The 25,184-nt window shown below is 38.9% G+C and overlaps 1 protein-coding gene across 1 annotated transcript; it reads left to right on the forward strand.

Annotated features, from left to right (window-relative positions):
* The first annotated feature begins 291 nt into the window (after positions 1-291).
* LOC140935292 (dymeclin-like) lies at positions 292-14,615 on the forward strand. Its single transcript, XM_073384840.1, has 17 exons — positions 292-505; positions 1,731-1,783; positions 2,515-2,608; positions 2,760-2,932; positions 4,740-4,803; positions 5,110-5,235; positions 6,723-6,826; positions 7,422-7,595; positions 8,011-8,101; positions 8,566-8,668; positions 9,115-9,240; positions 10,128-10,241; positions 10,646-10,740; positions 10,815-10,920; positions 11,023-11,205; positions 12,244-12,360; positions 14,119-14,615. Exons 1-17 carry the CDS (start codon positions 366-368, stop codon positions 14,275-14,277), a joined length of 2,022 nt encoding a protein of 673 aa, XP_073240941.1. The 5' UTR covers positions 292-365; the 3' UTR covers positions 14,278-14,615.
* The last annotated feature ends 10,569 nt before the right edge of the window (positions 14,616-25,184 follow it).

Consider the following 25,184-nt stretch of genomic DNA (forward strand, 5'->3'; position numbering starts at 1 on the left):
CTTGAATCCGCCGCGGGGAAATAACGTGATATCGCTTGTTACCACAGAAATACCAGCCTTCTGTAGTTCCTGTCACGCAAGTAGCGAGTTCAAGCGTTGCGAAGAGTATTTCTTTTAATTTGTACAGGCCTCATAAAAGCTTCGTCTCTTTTTTTCCTTTAACTTTTAGTCCCCAAAGAACTTTTTTGTCAAAGAAATGTTAACAAATTGTACCAAGCAAATCGGAGGCTGGTGTTTCTGTGTTATCTCTTTGAGCCAATGTCAGCGGATTACCTCGGAAGAACAATTCGTGGCACTTCTCAGAAGAAGAAGAACTAAAAATGCAGCTTTGTGCGATCGGTTATTAGCTCCAATTTTGGCTAAAAATGGGGGCTAAACCCTCGTCTATCAGCGACCTACAACATAATCCCGTCCTCCTAAAGCTTACTGGGGAGACGGCAGTCGCGGAAAACGATGAGTTTTGGGAGGATATTCTTGCATTTTCATTTCAAGCACCGTACAACAGGTTAGAAGGTTATTAATAGCGCGATGTAATTTGTGCATAAAATAAGTATACTTGGGAATTAGTTTTATACAGGTATCTTTGACTTCTAATTTGAGTGAACTCTGAGTCATTTTATGTCCTAGTTTATTTGTTTAGTTGATATCATACGCAAAAGTTAAGCTGTCGTAATTGGTAAACTTTATCAACTGAACATAAGAACATAAGCTTACCTGTAACTTCACGCGACTCTTAAAGTAAACATGTAATCTACCGCATACACTGCTTTAAACTTAAGTTTTATACAGTTAGTTAGTGCTTAATTTCTTTAAAAAAATTATTTAGGGCTATCGATCAAGGTTAAATTTTATATTAAAGGGTTAAGCTATATAGTATTAAGGTTAACAAAATGTAATTGTCGGACGGAGGTAACAACAGTGTTATTATGTTTACAAGTGAGGTGTGTTTGGAGGTATTTCAGTTTCTTCTGATGCTTTCTGCATAAACAAATTCACTTCAGACCTAATAAAATGAGCAGTGCATAGAATTCTTTTGAAAATGGGAACGTAATAACATTTTCATAGTGTAGGAGTGCATGCCCCCTATGATTGGTCCATTTTAGTACGGCTCATGTTATTTCACGCTTCTTTAAACTACTCAGGCCTATTGGAGAGATAAGTCACTCAGTGATGAGTTTTAATGTGCATCAAAGGTCTTTCTTTTGTGGCGGTGGGGGGTGGGGGGGGAAGCCATAAAGGAAGGTTATAAACAAACATAAAATGATGCATAGCAAAAATAATGTCAAAAAAATGCAGTTTTTATCATTACATCCGAATTTACCACAAGAATGAAAACAATGTACCACTCGGTCTTGGAAAACCCCAATACCGCAGGTTAAAATTAAATGTCTGTAAAACCATGTCAAAAAATAATGTAAGACCTCATTATAATCCTAAACATGCCACTCTCCAAACTCTTTGTTTACATTCCATACTATAAGTCACAGAACCTCATTTTTCCCATCACTTTTACGTGTACCTCAAAGGAAAAAAAAATTTTTGTACTTAATATAGAGTTTTAATTTTCTTTGACCACCTTTAGGTATTTTGGTAAATAATTTAATAATTTGGGTTAATTATTGGATTAAAATTTACAACCTTTATTAAAGCATGTGTGAATAATACCTAAAGAAACTGAAAGGGTAAAGTCGCAGGTTGTTACATTGAATTTTCTTGCTTTCTTCCACTAGTGCTGATGCACGATTATTAGAAGAAGCTACAGAACCAATCTGCCAGAGACTAGGTAAAAAAAAAGATTTATAGACAACTGAATTACATGTATAAGGCGGCTTTACGTATACTATAAGATTTTCTGTATGGCTTACAGGCCCTAAAATTCACTGCTTCTTGCCTGTGAAATTCCCTGCCAACTTAATAAGTAATTGCCAAGAGGATCATTGTAGTTAAAGATGAGACTTGCGTGTAAGCAAAGGAAGCATGAAAAAATTAAGGCTTCAAACCCTGCCCTCAATAATATTGGTGCAGTACTCTAAAATTGAGCTAGCAAGTTACCAACTGGGAGCTAGGACATTAAATTGGTTGGTAATATACCTGAGGAAGGTGAAGATGAATTGATGAATATATGAGTTTCGTATAAATTATTGTAACCATGAAAGGAAGAAATGAATACAAAGAAGACACAACAGTCATATTTACCTTGCAAAAAAAAAGCCTGAAAAAATTCAGGCAACTGCATAAGTTGCGTCTTTAACTGCACGTCTTCTTTGAATAATAGGCAAAGTTCTGGATTTCTGTTTAAAATGTTTTACAAGATTTTTAAGTGGATCCACATGTGTATGGGACCAGTAGACAACAGAGAGATTTTTTAGGGGGAAGAAGGAAGTGTGGTACATGTATGGCATCATTTCTGCTTCCTGACTACTGTGGAGTAGTTTCACTCAATTTTTGGAACAAATTTACAAGATATTATTCACTATTCACTATTATTGTAACCATGAAATAATTGTTTTTCAGTTGGCAACAACTTGAAAACAGGCAACTTTGTTACCCTAATAAAGATGTTTTTGAAAAGAATCCCTGAACTGAAAGACAGTGCAAAGTGCGAAGAGTAAGTTAAACCATCCATAATTTATAAATTGTCGTTGTTGTCCTTTCAAAGCTCTTTATTCGTCACTCAATGGTTCATCAAAATCTATGATAATTAGTACGACTTAATTAGCTTATTTTTTCTTTTTTGTCGTTGTTGATACCTATTTCAGAGAGGACTTTACGTGGGAAACATACAATGCCATCCTTCTTGTCCGAAGTTTTTCTAAGTATTTTATTGAGTTTTTGCCCAATGAAGAAGTGATTAGACAACTGGGTGGCTCTGTTGTGAAGTCACAAGGAGATGAAGTGTCTGGTTTTACAGAGCAAGTACTACATTGTACAGGTGAGAGTAGATAACAATAATAACTCCTTGGAATCAACGTGAATAGTGGCAGAATATTTATTGACTGGAGTCTCAGTCATAGAGTGGCAATTTGTAATTACTTTTACTAAGATTGAAAAGAAAAATGTTTATAAGTAGGTGGAGCATGATTGTCCGGGTGAACATAGTCCTGAATAGGACTGTTGTTGACAGTGACTGATGTTTCAAAAACCTGTGTGGTGGTCAACTTCAGGGTCAGTGAGCTTTATCACGTCAGTTGATGGTCTTAAACTCTTATTATTGACCTGATTAGTCAATAAAGTCATGATGTTAATGGTCATCTGTCACTTAAGCCATGATGTTATTTGCTCTGAAGACTCTATGTCACTGGTGCGTTTCAATCCATCTTTTGTCACAGTTTAATGTTTATTTACTGTTAGTCAAACAGTTCACTAGAAGAATATTGTTGTATTGTTGTATACACACAAAGTGATACCAGCAGAGTCAGAAAGGAAAGTGTTAAAAAAAAGATTTGATTGACTAGCTAGGCCAATTCGGGTGTAAAAAATGCACAAAGTTAGTTCTTTACAGAACTTTTAAACATTGCAAGTCTTTAGTTTCAATGTGTTTTCAAACTATGTCATTAATAGTTAAGTGCAATGGTCAAAAGTTTAATTTCTACCCTGCCTGAGAAGAAATGTAGAACTTTGTTTGCTTCCTCTAATTTCCTTCTAACTGACTGGTCAACCCAAACTGCTGTCAAGTCGACCTATTAAATTTTTTTATTTGTGAGCAATTAAACTCATTTATGTCCCCTTTCACGAATATGGTAAAATAATACCAACTGCGAGTGCACTTAATGTCAATAGCCAAGCTTAGTTTGCTCGAGTGCATAATTATAAAATAGCAACAAACGGTTGGGATTAAAATTCTGGCCATTCCAGATGGCCGCTTTTATTTACATAACTAAGAAATCCAAGAAATAAGAAACTAAAAGTAATTTATTTAAGCTCTAGCAAAGGTGAGGGCCACGATAAAAGGCAAAACTTAATGTAGACCAAAAACTTAATTACACATTGGAGGAGAAATGGGGTGGAGGTGGGTTGATTTCTTGAATGTCCGAAGATTGAGCTGGCAAATTGTGAGTGGAATTGAAGTTGCTCACACCTTATAACTCCTCGAGAAAGACAATCATACGATTGTGTAATTTTACTGAAAACGTGGAGAGTAAAATTACTGCACATGTTGAGTAAATGTACGGAACGAGGACTATAGTAATTTTACTGAATGTGTTCCAGGGATATAAGTGGTCCCTGAGATCTCCTGATTATCTTGTGATCGTTACTTTACATGACTGTACCTTTTGCCTATTATATAGTAAGTAGCAAAGGTCAAGAGAATCACCTGTACATGTCGACGAACATTATCAGGTCACAAAATCAACCACCTCGACCCTACTTTAAACTGTGTAAATAACTACATATTATTGTGTAGGTGACATAATTTTTTTTTTCTCTTGAAAGTTTGAGTTAGTGGTGTTTTACTTTGAGTACATAGTACTGCCACCAACCAAGTTCAAACAGTTTATAACTTGCTCCATTCTCCAATTAGAAATACAAGCATAGTATTGTTTTCCTCTTGTGCTAGAATTATTGGCTTTTCAATGTGTCACTGCATTATACATGTTGGTCTAGCCCTTTAAACAAGGTAAATAATAATAAAAAAATATTAATTTTGTTGTTTGAAACATTTACATGTAATAGTTTATTGCTCTTGTATGTACATATTGTACATTGCAGCAGACGATGACCTTTCAACTTTCTTTCAGATTGTGGTGTTATTGAGGATCTTATTTGTGGCCTTGTAGATGTCATTATTAATGTACCCATCAGGTATAAATGAACTTATCAATTTATTATTAACAATTACAATGTAAAATTTTATGCCCAATTTAATGGTCGATTTGTGAATAAATTATTTTTTTATTGCTTTGCATAGAATCTAAATTTCTATGGTTTGAGACCAAATCAGGAATTTCCATGGAAAATCATTTTATGAATAAAACTGGCCTGTCAGCATGGTTACTTTATTTTAAGTACAATAAAAAAAAAGCGTGAAAAATTGATGTTGAAATGTCAGTTTTGGATGGTGAATTTTCAGTTGAAGAGTTCTGATGGTGCTATATATTTTTTCCACAGTGAAGTTACATATCCTATTCATGTTGAAGCAATCAACACTTTATTAGTTATGTTGTCAGTTCAAATGTTTGACCCCAATGCATCTGAAAGCAGTATCTTCTTTCAAGTTGTTATGAAAGGAAAATGGTAAGAAAGTATGTGTGCTTAATTCAAAGCTTTCATGTATGTGTATGTCTAGCCAGATTTTTGAGAACGTTACCACCGAGTGGACCTTTTGCGTCCAACAGTTTTTTTCAAAAGTAGCCATTATAAAAACTAAGAGTGCAACCATTGCTTTTTCCTCTTCTCCTCCTTTCCTTCTCCTCGCTGTTCCGTTTTCTCATTTCCTTTTCCTTCCTTACTATGATTTTGGAGCTTCTTGGGCTTAAGAAACCTGCCTTTTGACACCTTTTCACTCAAATCACTGCAAATTTTGTTATGTTGGTTTTCAAAAAATCGGTTAGCTGGTATTTCAGTTAATTATACATAAAGTTGAAACTTAATTTATTTTCAGACCAGAGTTGAACAGTGTTCTAAAGTCAACATACAAACCTTATTTTTTTTCTAAGCCTATTGGTGTCAGTGATAGGGTTGTTATCATATGCCCGGGAATCTCCTCAGACTAATATGAGCATGACCCCACAGCTACTTCCTTGGAAAGCAAAATACCATGTGGTGGGGAATTTTGCGGGTTCTTTTTTTTTGGCGATTTTTTCACGGATCCACAAAAAAAAAGTTAGCGCAAACACTTTTCCCGGAAAAATTAACTCTAGACTAAAATGGTGTTCTCTAACTTAAATTCACTACACAAAAATACAGTATTTAGAAAATTGTGTCTTTTTGTGGTTGTAATCGAATGGCTAAAAAAAGTAATTGGTTTTACTGGTTTTACAAGGGTACGCACACCATGCTGTTGTTTTAAAATATATATTTCCATTGCATGTACTTAACAAAACCGAAAATATTATCAGTGATTTGTCAGGGACTTTCTGAAAATAGCAAAAGTTAATTCCCGGCATGAAAAATCAATCTGTCCTAATCACCAAAAAATTGTTCCCGCAAAACAAAGAAAATCGCCAATCCGCAAAAATGAATTCCCGCAAAAATTTTGTGCCACACAGTAGAACCAAATATTTATATTTGGGTCTATTGCCGGTCAGAAATTTTAGCCCATCACGTCTCTTCTGACCGGACAAAATGTTAAAAATAACATGAAATAACATGATCAGCCTAACAAACAAAAACATAACGTTAAAAAAGATTCTTGCCTCCTTGAAATGTAATGGTGTAAAAAGTTTTTTTCTGGTTTCTTATTTGAGTGTCCGGTCCAAATAACCAGCAACCCAAAAGTTTGCCCTGACAAATGGTCATCTTGTCTGTTGACCAGCCATTATTTTGAGCTCTACAGAAATTTCGAATCTCAATGAAAGCCCTGCAGACTGTAGTAGAATAATTTTATTAAGGTAAAAGTGGGACAAACATTCATGTCAGATGGTGCCATGGATTTGGCATTATTGATAATGTTCTGCTGTTCAGTTGCTGTTTTTACCATGACATGGTCAACCAAAACCTTTCAGTCTCCAGCCTATTATTTACTTTGACAGAATACTGAACATTCTGAAATGTGTTTTCAGTCATTCAAATGCAGATGATCTTGTGAAAGTTCTGCTAAAGAATTTTATCATAAAAGAGAAAACTCCACAGCAACTCATAAGAGTAACTAATGGAGGGTGGTTCTGTAAGTATTTTTTATAGTGTAGCGTAAATTTAACTTTTCAAGGTACATGTACGTGTGTATGTATGTACTCATTAATTTTAGTTGTACTCTGCAAAGTCAAGCCTGCCTACCTCCTTGAGGATTAAAAATAAACTGGAGATTTTTAAGAACACAACCTGGCTTCATTATCTTAGTCGACACATAAAAAATTTTATAATACATGTAGGCCTTTTTAGTTTGGATGTTTTGTTTTCCCATTTCAGACCCCTTGATGGTACCCCAGAGAACTGATTCTTTCGCATATTTATGAAAAGACAAAAGGCAAATTTCCCGGGACGGACTTTGAAGAGAAAATAGGGGGTCTGTGAACAGGCTAGAAACTAAATTTGACCCGTATATGTTGTGGTTCAATTTTATCCTTGGTTTAATTTTTATTTCCCTTTGTTTCAAACTCATTATCTTATATTACCATGCCTAAAAACAAAGGGAAATAAAAATTAAACCAAGGATAAAATTGAACCACAACATATGTAAACATGTACAATTTGGACTGCTGCATGCTCGTACTTTTATACATGTATGTGGTCCAGTGATGATTTTTTTTAATCACTTTTAGCTGGTGTTTGGTCTTGGTTTGGTTCTCAAAGTTCTGATGAAGATGATTCGTCCTTACTGGCAAACCAAAGCCTTCTTTTACTTCTTGTACTGGTTAATCATTGTACACAGGGCAAGAAAAAACAGAACCCCTACAGACATGCACTGTTTGCCTTCAAAAATAGGAAAGTAAAAGGTATGGCTCCTCTTTTCATCTATTTAAGCGTAATTTTACTGACCTACATGACGTACTCAATGGTCGGCCTTTATTGCCGTGATTACCCAAGTACTGAACAACCCACCGCCTGTCTGGTTTGTCCCTAGTACCACCATATAAACTGCTTTTGCTAGGAAGATCCTGGTAGGGTCTTCCTGCCTCTCAGCTAGGAAGATTCTAGCTTTAGGGACAAGTACAACTTTTTGCACGTGAACTGAATAAAGAAAAAATATGGCGCTAGGATGATGCACCTTCTAGGATCTTCCCGGTGCTAGGATATTCCTCTCTTCATGTATAGAGCCCCTCACTTTTGTGCTGTACTGTACAAGACCGTTTGATGCTGAGATCTTTTTTAGACCATAAGGTCTTTTTATTTTACTTGTTTTTGTGGTAGAAAGTGCAGCAGCTGAAGATAGTGAAGAAGATCAGGAAGGTACTCCATCGTTTACACTGAACACTGGAATGCTCTTCACTGCGGTCTGTAGGTCAGTATAATAATGATAATAAAGTAATCTAAGTATGTGATATGGAAAAATAGTACCTAAGAGTTTGCCCCATGTATTAAAGGGAATCCTGATTACGGAATCTGGGAAATTTTTGCTTGTGGAATCTAGAATACAGCTCAAGGAATCCGGAATCTCACTAACGATTGGAATCCAGTTTCAATGACAAAGACAGGCATCCGGTACCTGGAATCCAGAATCCAAGGCTGTCGTGGATTTCCTTGCACAGGGCGAAAGAGTTATATCATTGATGAGAAGAGGCCCAAGCCACAGCTTCTGTGTTAGAGTACCCAATAATACAGTGTATTGTACTATGTATTACAACTTCATACCATTCTAGTCTTTTCATCTTGTACATGCATGCCTTCAAGGCAGGGTGCTTTTTGTGCACTGAATGGATTGTTGTTACTTTTAAAACAGAAATTGTCTCCTTTGTGTGATTGCAGAGACTTACACAAAGATCAAACAACGCTTTTACTGTACTTATTACTGCATCGGAATCCCAATGTGGCAACTTTTATCCTTTCAAGAACAGATATTGATAATTTGGTGAGTGTTTTTTTTTTTTTTGTTTCTCTAACCGGACCCTCTCGACTGACAAACCTGTTTGTGTGATTTGAAAAATCCTCATGGTGTTTGATATGTTAAGAATAATAATAGCTGCTTCTTTGTGGCGAGGGTCAAGGGAATGAATCCGACATCTTGCAGGCGTACAAGGGTTTACGGTACGAGTGACGCTCTTGTTTTACTCGTAGCTTAAAGACTTGGGAAACGTTCCGACTATATTGTGGAACGATCTGACTATTACGGGGAACGATTACGCGTGGAACGATCTTACCATGGTGCGAAGTGACCGGATGCCCTTGCAAGCTAACTTTTGGCTTCAAGTAGGCTTGTAGTACATGAGGTACATTAAACACGCGTATAACGCTTGATATAGTCGTGACTTGTATTGTAGTTTGTCATTCTTTCATGCGCTCTCTGTCTTCCCACAGGTGATGCCGATTTTGAAGCTTCTTTACAACCCAGATAATCACAATGCTCACCATATTTATATGTCGCTGATTATTCTACTAATCTTGAGCCAGGATGAGAACTTCAACAAGTCTGTCCATGAACTGGTATGAATCAAATGCTATATTCACCTTACTTATCTATCGCCCCAAGTGAGGGGAATCCAAGACAGTCTCAGATTCTGGATTCCACGCCGTGAATTCAGGGTTTCATGTACTGGATTCCATATTCTCTGTCAGTAGAGCTTGGATTCCGAATTTAATCGTTGCTGGGATTCCGGATTTCTTGAGATGTATTCCGGGTTCCACCGTCCGGGATTCCAGATTCCACGAACAAAAATTTCCCGGATCCTGGGATACGGATTCCCCCGGGCGAGATCTACCCCAAAAAATTACTTCTGTTGTTCGACTAAGTTATAATTAATTTGGTAAACAGATCTAGCCTGGAAACTTGTAAAGAGTATTTCCAGTTTTTCAGGCTTTTTAGCTATTCACTTATAAATCCGATAAACGACTCGACAGCTAGACTTGCTACAAGTCGATTGCGTGAGCGCCGAAGGCGCAAGAGACGCTTTCAGCGAGCGTAAGTGAGCGACGCAACCAGCAGAAACCGGAAACAGACTTTGAGAAAGTCTATAAAACATTCGTATTTTGTCGTTGGCGAAGCGTCATTCGTGCCAAACAAACGGTCCGGATGTAGCGTGTAAACCGAGAGGTAAACGGGGGAGAGAAAGCGTGTGAGGCTCACGGCGTTTCGAGCAGCGGTTATTCGCCGCTTTAGAAACGAGAAGGTAACTGGGCCGAGTTAACTTTCGCAAAGACTTCTGGAACTGTTGCTTGGGACTGAGAAAAAAATGTCCAATAGCTGACCGGTGAGTCCCCAGTAACCACCACAGAAACAATTGCGGGACGCATCCGGCTCCAGTTCCCATCTCGTTTTTAAAGTGTTTTGTACTCAGTATTAGCTTTAGCATTGTAAATTCTTTATTTTTCAGACGATTGCCTCAGTTCCATGGTACACCGAGCGAGCCATAACAAATATCACTCTGGGAGGACTGTTGGTGTTGGTTGTACTGAGAACAATCCAATACAATATGACTAAAATGAGGGTGAGTGCTGGTTTCCACTTTAGATAAGCATATTCATTTGTACGGTGGCATCATTGGTAGTTTCGCTACAACGTCATTTCGCTTCTAGTCGTTTCGCGTCGGAGTCTAGTGATTGGAATGGTGGTGATTTCTTTAAGGTTCAGGTCAAGCATAGCATCAATTTGGGAAAAGGAGTGCTGATACAATACACCTGGCATAACATTACCGCTCGAGATTCAACACAGTTCGGTAAACTGAAGTAAATTTAAGTCCTTGAGTGGACTTCATTGTGGTTTTGAAACCTGCCTTACCTAAATCTATGTGATTCAGTGGAGAAGATTCTTGCAGCACCGAAAGGTAGATAATTACTAGCTAATTACAGCTGTTTTCCAGTTTTTCACTTAATAACATTTCTATTTCCTTAGGACAAATACCTACACACCAACTGCCTGGCCACCTTAGCTAACATGTCGTCGCAATTCCATGCTCTTCATCCGTATGTCACACAGAGGATAGTAAGGTAAGCTAACATGTTTCTATTATTACTTGGAGTTAAGTTGAAGTTGCATTCAAATTCTGGTGTATATTTTTCAGTTTGTACGCGCTACTTTCAAAGAAGCACGCTAAAGTGATGGAGTACATAAAACAAGATGAAAAAAACTCTCAAGAAAATGGGGAAGGAGCGCAGCATAGTGATCATGTAAGTCAGCAGTTGATCTTTAGCTTCACCTCTCTTGGTGTTGGAGGGGAACTGGATGGAAAAGAATCAAAGTATTAACTCTTTGAACTGTGTCACTTTCAGCTGTCAGATTTGGCGATTCTGGAAGAAGTGATCCGAATGGTACTGGAGATAATCAACTCGTGCGTCACAAATACTCTCCATCACAATCCCAACCTGGTTTACACGCTATTACACAGAAGAGAACTGTTCGCTCAGTTTAGAACGCATCCGACGTTCCACGACATAATACAAAATATCGATACGGTGAGTCCAAAGACGATAAAATCTGAATCTTTCGATACCAATTCAGTTTAACAATTCCCTAAACCCGCTTTTGGGAAGGGCGTAGCTCGAACGTTTTGGGGGAGGTGTGATGCCCATTTTCTTTATCCAGACTTATTTATAAACTGCCCGTTAAGTGAAGAGAAAAGTGAATGAATTTCATTGCCGAACAAATAAACAGCTCGAGTACTACGGCTTGCCCTACCAGTTCTCCTTTTCAGGGATTTCGCGAGAAGTCTCGCGCGAGAGCCACGCGAAGGGAGACGTAATCGCGTGGGATGAGGACTCGCGCGTTCTCCCGCGGGTAACCATTAGTTCACTGTAGATTACTGAACTCTACTTTGTTATCCTGTTAATGCGAATTTCTCATCTCTGCCAACTTTTGGAAAATTTTGCCAGGGCAAGTTTTGGCCGATTTACTGACTTGCATTTTACTGGTTGCGAGTAAGGTCATTATTTCAGACTATTCTCACTTGAATAGCAAAGACCAAAGTGCTTATACTTTGGTCAATTACCAAAGAGGTACCTAGGCGATAAATTAAGCACATCTCAAATCCAAGAGAGAATAATCTGTTCTCTGTTGTCAAAGCAAATAGATGGAGCCCGAATGAAGCGCGGAAAAACGCACAGATCAAACAATACAATAAGCAAAACGGAACTCACAGCCTGTTTAGTCGGTGTAAAGAGCAGGAAAACCTGCGCCAACGCGCTCGCATTAAGTTCAGTATCGCTCTTTTTTTGGCAGACTCTGTGTTTCTGTAGCAATGCAAAACTAATCTAATGGCGAAATTGGGTTTACTGCACATTGGCAAACCACGCCAGGGCAAGAACTAACTTCTACCCTTGCAAAGATGATAGCAAAGATGGAAACGTTTCAAGGATAGGAGATGCGCGTGTAATTTTCTTGGCTGCTCAAAAGACCGGCTAAGTTCTTACGACAGAATAGCGGATGCAAAACAGTTTTATACGTGAATGAATCTCTTAATCTGTTATTATTAAGCATGTTTTCTGTCGTTATAGGTGTTGGCATTTTTCAGCGCTCGTCTGGAGCAGCATCCTGATCAGACTTTGTCTGTGGGTGTAGTTTTAGACGTTATTAAACAGGGAACGCTTCAGTGGCCAAGAGACAGATTAAAGGTAAACTTCCTTGCCTAACATCACGCACACGCTTCTATCAAGAGCAGCTTACTTTTATTTTCATTCTTAAGGCCCTGAGTACTTCAATTTATTTACGAATGTTTTGAACTGGATCCCACAGAGAATTAAATAATTTTAAATTTTAGCGAGAAAGAGATACCTTAAACCTGTGCGTAGATAATAGTTTATTGCCGGCGATGTTTTCAGTTTAGACTAGGTATCCCCGCCGACGATGTTTCTCTCGACGCACTTACTAAAGTGTCCGCGGGTCCTTTCTAATGTGAAAAAATCAGTTCAAAGGAAGGGGAAACTTAAGCCCAGTGCCCTGGAGATTTTCGTAGTAGCAGTTTTCATCTACGAAACAAGACCTCTTTCCGCAGATGGCCTACGCCGCGCACGACCGAAAACATTCACGGATGCTTTCCCTGCGCTGTTATAGCCTTTTTATTAAAATAAAAGTTGGCCAATATTGTCATTCGCCTTAATTGATGAAAATTATCCTCTAGACTTTCAAAGAGTGGCCAAAAATAGGTGACACTACCCTCTTTCAAGGCGTACTCACAAGTAGATATTTCTTTTTGCAAAATAGCGAGTAACAAAAACCACTATATCGAGACGTTTCTTTTTTTGTCGTTAGCTCACAGATAAAAACTATACGAGGGCAGCAAACGGGTTCCGTGGGAAACGTGATCGAAAATAGTTTCTGAATTTTTTTTTTGTGATTTGAGACCATTTGAATTAAGATCCATGATCTTTGAAGACGTACCTGCGGTACATGAAAACCATTTTTTTTTTTAACTCTTCTGTCCTACGCAAAAAGAAAATTTGTTTGTTGTGTGGGGCTGCTTACCAATGGCGCTTTTTTCTCTGCGTGGTAGAATTTTGTTGGTCACATTTTCGTGACCGACAAATTTCGCTGGTTGAAACGGGTACTTTTCCCGACTTTAGGAAAAAGATTTGCCGTCTAGTCACTCAATTTGAGCGTTTTCAAAGAAACAGATTGGGACCGCCCATCGCGGAAAAACTGTTTAAAAGAAAAACAAAAGAAAACAAGCAAAGTTGTTTTTGCCCGTGTAAGAGGATTGGCCGAAACTGGTCCAAGGTTAACGACCGGTACATACGCTACAATGTCCTTCGCTTTGTACTCACGAAGAGGTCATACATACAAAGAGATAATTCGGGCAATTCTTGCAAGAAGATCGTTAATAGTTGGTAATGAATCTTTTCACTCAACTCTCCTGCTTTGGGGATTTCTGTATATCTCGTTCAAAACAAGGCGTGGTGCTGACGTTATCATTGTACCACGTGTGCCATCTGCAGCAACACGCTGTTTTTAGCAGTGCCACTTAGTAAGGAGTGGCAACTGGATTATTTAAAATAAAAAGATCTGGTTAACTAAGACAAACTCACCTGTCGATCGCGTAGTTTAATTTTTGCGTAATGTTTTCGATTCTATCGTTACGTATTAAATCACTTGTCTCTTAAAAACAGGTCACTTTATAATTTATCAAGGCGCTCTAAAAAAACAGGTCACTTTACAATTTATCAAGGCGCTCTTGTACAAATTTATTTTTACTTTTTATTTTATTTTTTGCTTTGAGATGTCGCCTGTGAACAGGCATATCTCACAGCAAGAATAGCCAAGTCGTATTGCTTGTCGAATCCCTGCATTTTTCTCAATGCGGGAATTGATAATTAACTGTCATGTGAAATTTAAGATACAAGTCTACATGTGTTTTGTCCTTTTTATCTTCGTAGAAATTTCCTGAATTAAAATTCAAATACGTGGAAGAGGAACAGCCTGAAGAGTTTTTCATTCCGTATGTTTGGTCTTTGGTTTACAAATCATCCACACTGTACTGGAACCCAGATCACATTCAGCTCTTTCGCCCTGACACAGAGGAACCTGGATCCTAGAAAGCTACCATCCAATGCTATCACTAATAATGAATGGTATCCACAAATGGGACTTGTCAGGTTTACGCTTAGTAACAACAATAAACCGGGGCGATGGCAGGACACGCGTTATGTAGGTTTGAGGTGAAGCCTTTTAGCCATGAAAGCTCTGAAGGAAAAAGAATTTATCTGGACTGTCTTAGATAATACAAGCCACACATTTTTATGACTGTTGCATATTTAAAAGATTTGAGCTGATGACAATGCGACTAAAGAAAAGCCTGGAAATATCCTGGAATGTTGATGGCAAACAGCTCAGAGAACTAAAAAAAACATGCAATGAACAACAAAATTTTATCGCTTTTTCGCGAAAGAAAATTTCCTTTTTTTTGTATAGACATGGGGGACCAATTAGAGTGGTTTTCGTTTGAGTGTCGTAAAACCAAAACCAAAGTAATTACTCTGGCCAATCACATAGGACACAGACAATACATTGAACCAATCAAAACTCGAAGTAATTACATGTGGCTGACGCAAAGCGCGGGAAAATGCATGCGAGCGCGTCACAATTGGCTTTGGTTTTACTTCTGATTGGATGAAAAGGTGGCGCGAATCTTTTAAGCCAATCGCATCGTGTAGAAAGTGCAAAACCAATTACTTTTCGACACTCAAATGAAAACCGCTCTAACATGCAAAGTATTGCTGCTGAAGAGCAAAATGTAAAAATGGAACTAACTAAGTGAGATTCGGGAAGTATTTTGGGTATCCAGTCTTGGCAGTCGCAATGTAAATCTGACTTGTTTTGAGGTTGCTCGAAACAACAGCCCCATGGCATGGCTCTACAATTCTTAGAGCTGTTACTAAGGAACGGGCGATTAAAAAAATTGGTTCATGTGTCGGGGGGCGGGGAAGGGGGGAGGGAGGGGAGAATTTTCGAGGTGCTTTAATTTTTTTTGGTTCTTTTTTTCTTAGTCGTGGGCGGCAGAGCGAGGGCACCATAGCTAATTCAGTTTGTGTAACGATTCTCACTGCGCGGAGGGCTCCAAAGGAATAACATCCACCTTGAATGTTGCTAGGAAAAAAATTCTCTAGCTGCTCTAATGACAGACCTATATAATACTGAAGCATGTTTTAATATTGCGCACAGTTCTTTTTACCCAAGATGCCTTTTTCAGTTCTCCTAAGGCGAGAGAGTTTGCTCGCAAGCAAATACAGTTCCTGCTTCTGTTATACGGACGCTTTTGGGGTCTATCGCTATGGCGTCTAGGACTAATAAGTTCAGCTAACATAATTTAAGTTTTCATTGGTTTCTGATGATTTTGCAACAAGCACTCGGTTTACAAAGTAGTCTCGAAGCGTCGTAATGCTTTGTGATTGGCTAAAAAAAACTTGACGTTCCGCTTTTTAGCCACTGAATCGGAAACAAAACCATTGCAATCGTTTCCCGGGTTTCTCGACGGTCACGTGCAGTTTACTCAAGTTCTGATTGGTCCACTTGACTGTTTTGAGACTGTTAGGAATAACTACTTCGCTTTTGGTTTTCCGAGAGTTGCCGACCACCAGAGATAGATGGACGCAACGGGAAGAATTTACTCGCTTAGTAATCAACCGCAAAAAAGCGTTGTTGCACTTCACGGCAAGTTAATTACGAAACGAGACAGGGAAGTGCATCTACCGCCAGATTAACGTTAAGATTTTAAACGGTTTACACAGAACTGACGGGATAAGATTGATTTCGTCAATGTATTAGCCGCTCGTTTGATTACTTAAAGCCGCTCTGTTTATTTAGCTTGGTAAACACTTGCTAGTGTGGGAAAATTAATGGGCCAGTTATTTATTTGGAGTTTAGCCAGTGTTCAACAAATCGCGGGTTCTAATCCATTTTCAGTTTGCCCAACGCTTATCTAAAACACCGTTTATCATAAACAATTTCATGGAAGCATTAAGGGTAGACTGGACAAACATTTATATTCTTAAGAAGAGATCTGGAAGCCCTACGATTCCTCTAACCGCTGCCTAATTTAGCCTTAATTTAAATAACCGACCTAATACGTTTCTCCTTATAAGAACAACTCGAATTATACTTGGAAGTCAACAAAGACTAAATTTGATTTGCTTTATACAATCCTAGTTGGGACACCTTTTTTTTCTCTTTAAATCCTTTCTTCCCCTCCCTTCCTAGACGAAGAAAACTGAACCGGACAATCGTGAAACAGCCCCTTCAAACCTCAACCATGATCAGCATGAATCTTCTCCAACCTGTTCATACATTTCTTCAGACACTGAAAAGGAGAGATTGTCTAATAATCACGCCGGGACCCTTTTCAGCTGTTTATCATTTCCTTTTTTCTCCAGACCTTGAATGTTGCAATAGTCAGCCGTGACTTGTTGCAATAGTCAGCCGAGGAGCCTCGGATAATTCTAAGCGGGATTTTTCACGTAAATAACTGGAATTTTTAGAGTTTAAATTTGGAGTCCGCAAGTAAAAATTCCTGTTATTTAATTGCTCCATACATTAGTGGTAAAAACACTGAATATGGTGCGGAGTGAAGGGGTCAAATGTAGGTTAAACAAGAATTAAATATATTGCCAATCGATAAAAATGTTTCTAATTTGCGACTCAGCACGGGCTGTTGGGTCTTTTATATACTGTAAAGGGTTTAAGAATAAATTTTGCACATTTAATATACAAATACTGAAAGTACAAATATCAGTGTTAGTTATTTAACATTGAATGCGTGTAACAAAATATTTTACTCCATGAATAAATATACGTTAAAGTTGTCAGCGGATTTTTTAATTATTATACACTTTACACGCAAGGATGCGTGCAGTTTGCGTTTTGTGCCAGCGATGGAGAATGTCAAGGCCATGAATGCGCGTGGCTGTAGAAATGAGAACATTTGCATACTAATGTTCTTTTTCTGGCCTTACGTCCATGCTAAAGCGATCAGAAATGGAGGTTTCAAAAATTCTCTCCAAAGTAGAGACACGTTTTTAAACAGAATTTCATCGTTGTAGCCCGGGGGTAAGCAATAAAGTTTGAAACGGGAAGGTTCCACCCCTAGCTCCAACCTCTTACCTTTTTAATGTACCATTTTCACAAAAAAAGTACCCCTTTCTAATACTTTCTTTGACAAATGGTACCCCTTTCACATACGTAGTTTAGAACTCTGCATCCCCTTTAACTGCTGTCTAGGTAGATAAACTGTCTTTTAAATAAGAATCAATCACAAAACCAGAACGTTTTCTAAACTTCAGTTAAGGCATAAACTTATATGTTAGCCCTTTTGAGCCTTTTTACGGAGAAAATGACAGATTTCACTACTCTTACATATAATTCAACAAGCGAATTCCCTTCCCTTTCATATACCTGAAGCCTGAAAACTAAAAAAAGGTACCCCTTTCGGGCGGAACCTCCACATATAGGCCATGGGGAGTACCTGCCCCCCAGGGCGTTGTAGTGGGGACGGGAACAAATTAATGGTTTGCAAAATGCATAGTCACAGCAACTACTTAAGCGTGATATGTTTAAAAAAAAGCTTTACATTTTCGGGATTAGACCAAAGTGTAGGACACACGTCCAACAATAGCCAAGGCACAAACACGTATCGCCAGATACGCGTTTTGGACGGTCGAAAACGCTAGAATGGACGTTGAGCTTTCGTTGCGTCTTTGGGAAGTTTACGAGCTAGGTAACGACGTTGACGGCAACGAGAACGTCAAAATAGCCAATTAACAGGAAAACGGAGGTTTCTGTTTACGCATATAGTGAGACAGGGCTAGCATAATCAACTATGAGCAATGTTATCTCTGTAACACAAATTAGAGACTAGCGAGCAATCAAAAAAGCAGTAGTCTTCTTACGATCCGTCCACTAGTATCTGGATATTTTTGAATCCGCAAATTTTTCTTTGCGGATTCAAAAATTTCCACGCCCACACGTAGCGTCTTCAAATCGAATTTACCCGTCCACACGTATCCGGATTCACTCTCAGTTCGTCAGCTAATTTAGTATAAAGTGATGTTCGCCTCATGAGAAATTTTCTCACTATTCTTTATCAGTTAATGTTTCGCTGACAAAACTGTCCCCTTACTAACACAAGTTCGCTCATTTAACTTCCGTCGTGCGTGGAAAGAAGCCTCAAGAATGTCGAGCAGCCGTTTAGCATTTATAATTGAAGTGTACAGTAATCATAGCTTGTCGAACTGCACATACGTTATAAGACTTGAAGCTGAAGTCGATCAAGAAGTAACTTTACGCTCGACACCATCTTGAATATTTACGTCAAAGAACTGGATTTGATCTACCCGATTCCGGAATCATAGCGGATTAAAAAATTTTCACTCAGATTCAAAAAGTTGTGGATTCGATCGTATGCCGCCTTCACCGACTCAACACGTTCATGGACTTTTTTTTTGTATATTTCTCTGCCTTCTTAATTTTTCCGTCGTGGTTGCAGTCGGACACTCAGAGTCGGCGGTCGCTGACGTTCTTATGTCATTTTCTTAGACTCTCTCCGTCTTAAACAAATGTAAGCTTATACTCGTTTACAAACTTAAGCGGACTTTTGTGGACATAGCGCGTCTCCTGCTAATGTCGGCAGTAGCCGCTGCGAAAGGGGTCATGGGAATTTTTGATATTATAGTGTCGCAGTGAGAACGAACATAGGAGAGCGGCGACTACAGCCTTAGTTTAACGTTTGTCCAACTGGATTGGAATGGCAAGACGATCATCTTGTTAATCTCTTAGGACGTCGCTGCATCAGTAGCGATCATTTATCCTATAGATAAGGCTGGATAAATCGCTATCCTTTAAATAACTCAATGCTAACAAAACCAATTGTGGTTTCTTAAAGCCGGTTTTTGCCAGGGCTCTAATTTCCTGTTGACCGATTTTATCTAGTGGATATAGGACAATCTTCCTGACGGATAAATCCACTATCCTATCGTCAATTCATCAGCCGTGCTATCCCAAAACAATCATGTCATTGTGCCATTCTATAATCACACAAGATTACCGTTATACAGCTAAGTGTCCTGGCCTGGCTTAAGGTTTTAATTAGAAAAACTTCGGGTCGTGGCTATCGGAGCTGAAAAATGTCGAAGGTTATAGTAAAATGAAACGAAACTAAACAAACAGGAAATAAGACAGAGAACTGGAGCTCTTTGGGCTCCTGGAGAATTTTTAACTGATTTACTGAAACTATAGTCAATGAAATAACAACGTGTGCAACAGTATTTATAAAAGGATAAACCAGTTTTTCACGCATTTTTAGCTCGTTCAGACGATCTTAATTTCAAATCTTTCGGGAGTAACATGCCCCTGGATACCTTGTTTGCTCACGTTTTTTCATTCGATTTCTTGAGAAAAATTTACGAAGTTGCTTTTCCATTCATTCATTCATTTATAATCTCACTGCACTAATAAGAAAAGCAAATGCAACAGGGGATAGGAAGGGGATCGATGTGGGAGAACTTATCGGTTATAGTGGATTTGGAAAAGTTGTGCGCACGTACCTCTGGGCAAATCCTGGCTATGCGAAAAGAATTTCAGTAGAATCGAACAATAAACTTCTCATTCAATGTTAAGTGGTAGATTATTTAGCACGCGCGTACAACTGCGAAAACTCGACATGCAGGTATGAACTTCAGCCGCGGAATTGTGAGCAGTTAACAGGCAATCATAACCGACAGCAGGCGTTTCCTTTTCCTCAAATACAGTTTGGAGTCATTGGATTTCTCTTTTTTTTTTTCCCTGCCATTTCCCCAAATTACTTTTTTAATTTCTTCTTTTTGAGGGAATTCTGTTTACTGGAGATACTGCAACAACAAACCTGCTGAGAACAAGACTGGCCGCTTTGATTCTTTCTGAATGTCTCAAAATTTGTCAAGCAAGATAAGTAACTGTACATATTGTGACAATAACCAAAAACAACGGATCTAGTGTTTATTTTGATCTATCGGTTATTAATTCTTCTATGCGGTTGAGAGATTAGTTTTACAGGTCACACTATCGCAGGAGATCAGGTATTTAGCCTATAAGTGGTCTGGTTATTAAGAACCATTAGATTAGTTTTCAAAAAACCGCAGACGAAAGAAAAAATAAGATGGGTTATAAAATGAACCGAAAAGAACGATTTCTGTATGGCGATGAACAGACGAAAGCAGAGTTGGCTACAGGTGATAACAGTTGTCCATTGTTATTGTTTCACCGCAAAGTTGGAGCATTTTAAAGTCATTTCTGGGATCTATACTGGAGTGTAGAGAATGGAAAAGCCCTTTGAAAATACTGAGACCGAAGAACGTGCGAGAAATAGCTCAGTTTTTACATTTGAAGCTCAAACATTGTGCTGCTCTTCGTCAGAGACTTGTCTAAGTATATTCCTGGGTGTGGCATGCATGGAGCTTACAGAGCACCCCGTGTTTTCTGCTTCCAACTCCTGGTCGCAGTAAACCTCTCCATTTAACCCTCGTCTTATCAGCGGCTCTTGTCCAACCCGTCTCCTCTATCGAATTTTCCTTTTCTTTCTTTTTTTATTTCCAATTAGAGAGCTTAGTCGCAGTCTTCCACACTCCGCACTTTATCCAACACAATGCAAATGTAGTTTACGTGGCCAAGAGGCCAGTGGCTCTAAGGGTCGATCGTTTACCGAGTAACGAGCCCTCCTAATTAAACAGTGTTTTCAAACGTCTCCGGGTTTAGTCTGTAGCAGTCATTCAGTTCAACCAGGTGTTCATGGCCTGATATCATTATTTCAAAAACTAGGTCGTAGTGAAGACTGAGTTAAGAAAAGAGAATTGGCGACAATATACTATATGTGAGCTGCCGAAATAATTTAAATGAAGATATGATCGTCAAACTGGTAATTGCAATTTAAGCAAATTCTTGACCCTGCCAGAAAAATTTCGGGCCTTCAACGGGAGTCGAACCCATGGCCTCTGCGTTAGCGCTACAGTGCTCTGCCAAGTGAGCTATGAAGATTGAGAGCAGGCCAATTTGAGATCCAATTTGTGGAATTTTGACAATTTTGGGCGGGGTTTCTAAGGCATACAATCCGCTATTAATAGGACTGGAAAGTGAACTGTAAAGTATTGTAATCCGGACCTCACAATTATTGGCGCTTCCTCTCAGCAAAAAGAACAAAAAATATCTCAATCAGTTTCAGGTTCGCCGATCAGTGAAAGATAACTCCTGATAATTCCTCCTGTTGAAAGAATGACTACAAATTACAGTTTGTCTCAATTGTGTAGGATATTCTAGTCTCGTCTGAGAAGTTTGCATGTCAATAACATATAGCCTGTCTGTACTGGGTTCAAATAACTGGAGAATGTTCATTCCAAAATCAACGGAATTTAGATAGTGATTAGTAGAAGTATAGACGATTGGTTCATAATGGGTAGAGTTTATTGTACGTTCTCTTAGGCGTCCAAGCCATCTTTTCCCTCAATTTAGAATCCGTTATTTTAAATAGTTACTAGTGGCCTGCATTCCTGCACAGAAAGTGACTCCAACCTCTTAGACACTGGCTGGTGATGAAGTCCGCAGGTCTCCATTTTAAAACGAGGCCTTTGTAAGGCTATCCATACACTGATACGCTTTGCCCCGGGGTGAGATCCAGACGTGACATCCGTTTTTAAATTACCTAATATGCGTCGGGAATTTTAAGAGGGAAATTAGAAACGAATGTAAACCTTTAGTGTGGACGAGCTGTGGCGGAATGAGACTGAAAAAAGTTCCTTTTTTGTCTCTACAAAGGATGGAATTTTACAAGTGGAATTTTGTAGAAACACTAGAGGTCAAATGGCAAAAAACAAACAATGAGAAACCTTAGGTATATACTCGCTCTGAAGATGAAGGTCACCATTTACGAATCAGCTAAACGAGATTGATGCACGGCTGAGAAACGTTTTCTATGCTTGCACGAAGTTTCGGGAAAAGGTTTGATGTTTAAGAAACACACGCTGTTATTTTCAACTTTAGTAACGGAATTGACGTAGATGAATTGAAACTTGGGAAAATCAGTTTTTACTAAAAATTTCAAGTATTTGACCAAACGGACGAAATGTTCATCGGTTAAATAAACAAGCTCCGTCTTTGTCTATGGAGACTGAAAGTTTCCAGCCCTTGACGATAATAATTAAGGCTATTTATTTTCTAAAAGTAATATTGAAAGACAGAGGTCATTTTTCAACCTAAATTCATTTTTACTTCTTTCCGGCCATAAAAGGATAGTTTAATACGACGCCACTTAATCGCGGACACAACGTGAACGAAATTTTCTAAATCACGTGACAAGTCAGGTGACGAAACTTGTACTTCAAGGGTAGCCTGCGTAGCATGGAGGTTTTGTCGAGCCGGGCGCACGAGCCACAATCTCCCCGCGGTTTCTATGCCCTCCTACGTTTATTACTTAGCGCACCCAACGAAAACCGCCATGCTACGCAGGCTACTTCAAGGGAAAAAGTTTTACATTTAGAGGATATTCCTTTCCAGTTTTAGAGGCAGGGTAAACTGTGGAAGATAATGGCATAAATTTTATCACATCGTAATCTTTGTTGAGCACATTAAACCCATAAACCTTAATACCGCTTCTCGATGGCCGGGATCAAACCATGGACGACTAACAAAAGACGTTTTTTTGGGCACACTTAGCATGCGAATACATCCGTTTCTCCTCAACCGAGAAAGACTCTGTTGACGAGGAGCGGAGAGAAGGCTGTATTCACAGGCTCTTTGGAGCTTGAGTTCAAGCAAATTCTACCTGGATCAAACACTGTTGAAGTTTTCCGCAGTCTGAAATAATACCGTAAAAATAATTCATTTATCGCTACGTTTTAATTGCACTGTATACCATTCAAACTTCTGAGACATTGAAATTACTCCCCCCTTATATCAACTTTGTCTGTTCGGTTATATTATGCATTAGTTTATAATTATCACCTGCAACGCAAAAGCTGTCATTCAAAACATCGGTGTTCACGAATACGTGCCGAAATTCAGCTAGTTAACATTTGGCTCGAATCATAGCACAGGGGTACCTCTCTCATCCAAAAAGGCTGCTGTTGTTTTGAAAATTTGAGGTTGGGGCATAAAAGACCACACAAGACTGTAATAATCTCGCCTTTTCAACCAGTGCTTTGGCTAACTACTGCGCGCGCATGCTCGTGTATAAACTTTGAATGCGCAGGAAAATCGACAAGAAAGTTTGGGTGAAAATGGTGTCATTAAAATATGTCTGCAGTAGTATCGCAAGTGTAACAGTTGAGCAAGCCACCAGAATAAATCCCAACGACAGCCTCACGAAAATATCATTGAAGATTAAATACTGTATGTCCATTATCTTTCTCATCAGGAGATTACGAGGAACGAGTAAACCAAGGACAATCATAGTAAACAAAGTTTAAGGGGGTCTGTCTGTGTTTTTATCTTTCATGTTAAGGAAACCACGTATATTCAATCGGATTGGGCTTTGCCGCGTGCGCTGCTGAGATCACTGAAGTTCTTTGTTATGTCGAAAACGAACCGAGACATAATTTTGGCCAGCTGCGAAGAAAGCATGTTTACGTTTTCTGCCGAAAAATAGAATAATTGGAAGATGGGCCGGGCAGAGAGAATGCAGCGACGACGGCAATGATTAGCAAACCGTTTCTCTCCACTCACTGTAAGGGCTTCCTAAGTGGTATTTCTCTTCAAGACAAGGGTAGTTACAACTTACTTAAACCCGCTGTTCGAAAGAGGAGTTTGTATTGCTGAAGCTAATACTAAATGGAAAAGTGAAAATGCCGCTATAATGTTTTAAAACGACTTGACCAAAATTGCCAAGAAAGTTATTCAAATCGCGTACTATAAGCGTTTCTTTTGTTTGTGGTGAAAAGTTGTTTCCCTTTCGATTTTCACTTTTAAGTTTAACAGAGCTTTTCAGTCTCGCATTTCTGCAGACCATCTTACTGACCATAGCTACAAGTGTATCCACAGGAACAGAAAGCCGACGGCTGAAAATGCAGGAGGACCTTTTGCAATGTCGGCAGACAGACATTCATAAAAACGTCAACCTCGGCTTTCCCAAGAACTCAGTTACGGTTCCACTGTTTAATCTCTAGACAGTTAGAAAACAAATACCTGTAATTATTGTCATTTTCCTTTTACGCGCGTCAAACATGTACAATGCGCTAAAAGCACTCGCGCACGAAAGACTGCACGAACTGACACTTTTCTGGTATCACTTTTTTATAAGCTTGTCATTTGCTTCTCTTACACCACACGAAAAAAATCGCAATTTTTTGCTGGTTTTCCCGTCTGTTATGACAGACAGTCCTTGGAGGAACATCCATTCCCTTGCGAGGTGAACCCAAGAAATGTTCTGCTCTGGCGCGTGCGTGGCGTCTGTTTGTCATTTTCTGGCTAGACTCAGCTGTTGGCCATTTCAATATGAATACCTAAGCCCTCAATTGTCTCAAAAAGTGAAAAACGTTTTTAAGCGCAAACAAGCGCCTATAAATACAATGTTCACGCCTGCAAGAGAATCATGACGCCTCCCTCTAGCACTTTTTCAGATTGAACTAAAATGCTTGCCTTAAAATTACACGTGTCTTACGGAACCAACTGGGACTTTCCGCTTCAAATTATTGAAACAAAAGTCAAAAGTAGTCGATAAGAAAAAAAGAATTACACTTTAAAATGAAGTTTACTCTTCTAATTACAATTGAAACTAAAAGATCCGTCGGTTTGAACTCACTCTCGTTATTAGTGACAGAGAAGACAACATTTTTTTTCTTCATCTTTTAACATCGACTTTCTTGAACGGAGCAAAATTGGCACTGCGCGTCTGCGGGTCATAGGCTCGCACGTGCGCGCATGAGGTTCTATTTCGGCGCCCAATGCACGGTCAAAAAGGATGCTGCATAGTTCGAAAAAACAAAAACCC

Source organism: Porites lutea, chromosome 4 (assembly GCF_958299795.1).
Source record: "Porites lutea chromosome 4, jaPorLute2.1, whole genome shotgun sequence".
NCBI classification, from domain to species: Eukaryota; Metazoa; Cnidaria; class Anthozoa; order Scleractinia; family Poritidae; genus Porites; species Porites lutea.

Excerpts from the sequence above, each read along its gene's own strand:
- LOC140935292 (XM_073384840.1), top strand. The coding sequence starts at position 366 with ATGGGGGCTAAACCCTCGTCTATCAGCGACCTACAACATAATCCCGTC. Across the intron at positions 7,596-8,010 it reads CAAAAATAGGAAAGTAAAAG|AAAGTGCAGCAGCTGAAGAT; the intron begins GTATGGCTCCTC and ends TTTTTGTGGTAG. Across the intron at positions 10,741-10,814 it reads GTCACACAGAGGATAGTAAG|TTTGTACGCGCTACTTTCAA; the intron begins GTAAGCTAACAT and ends TATATTTTTCAG.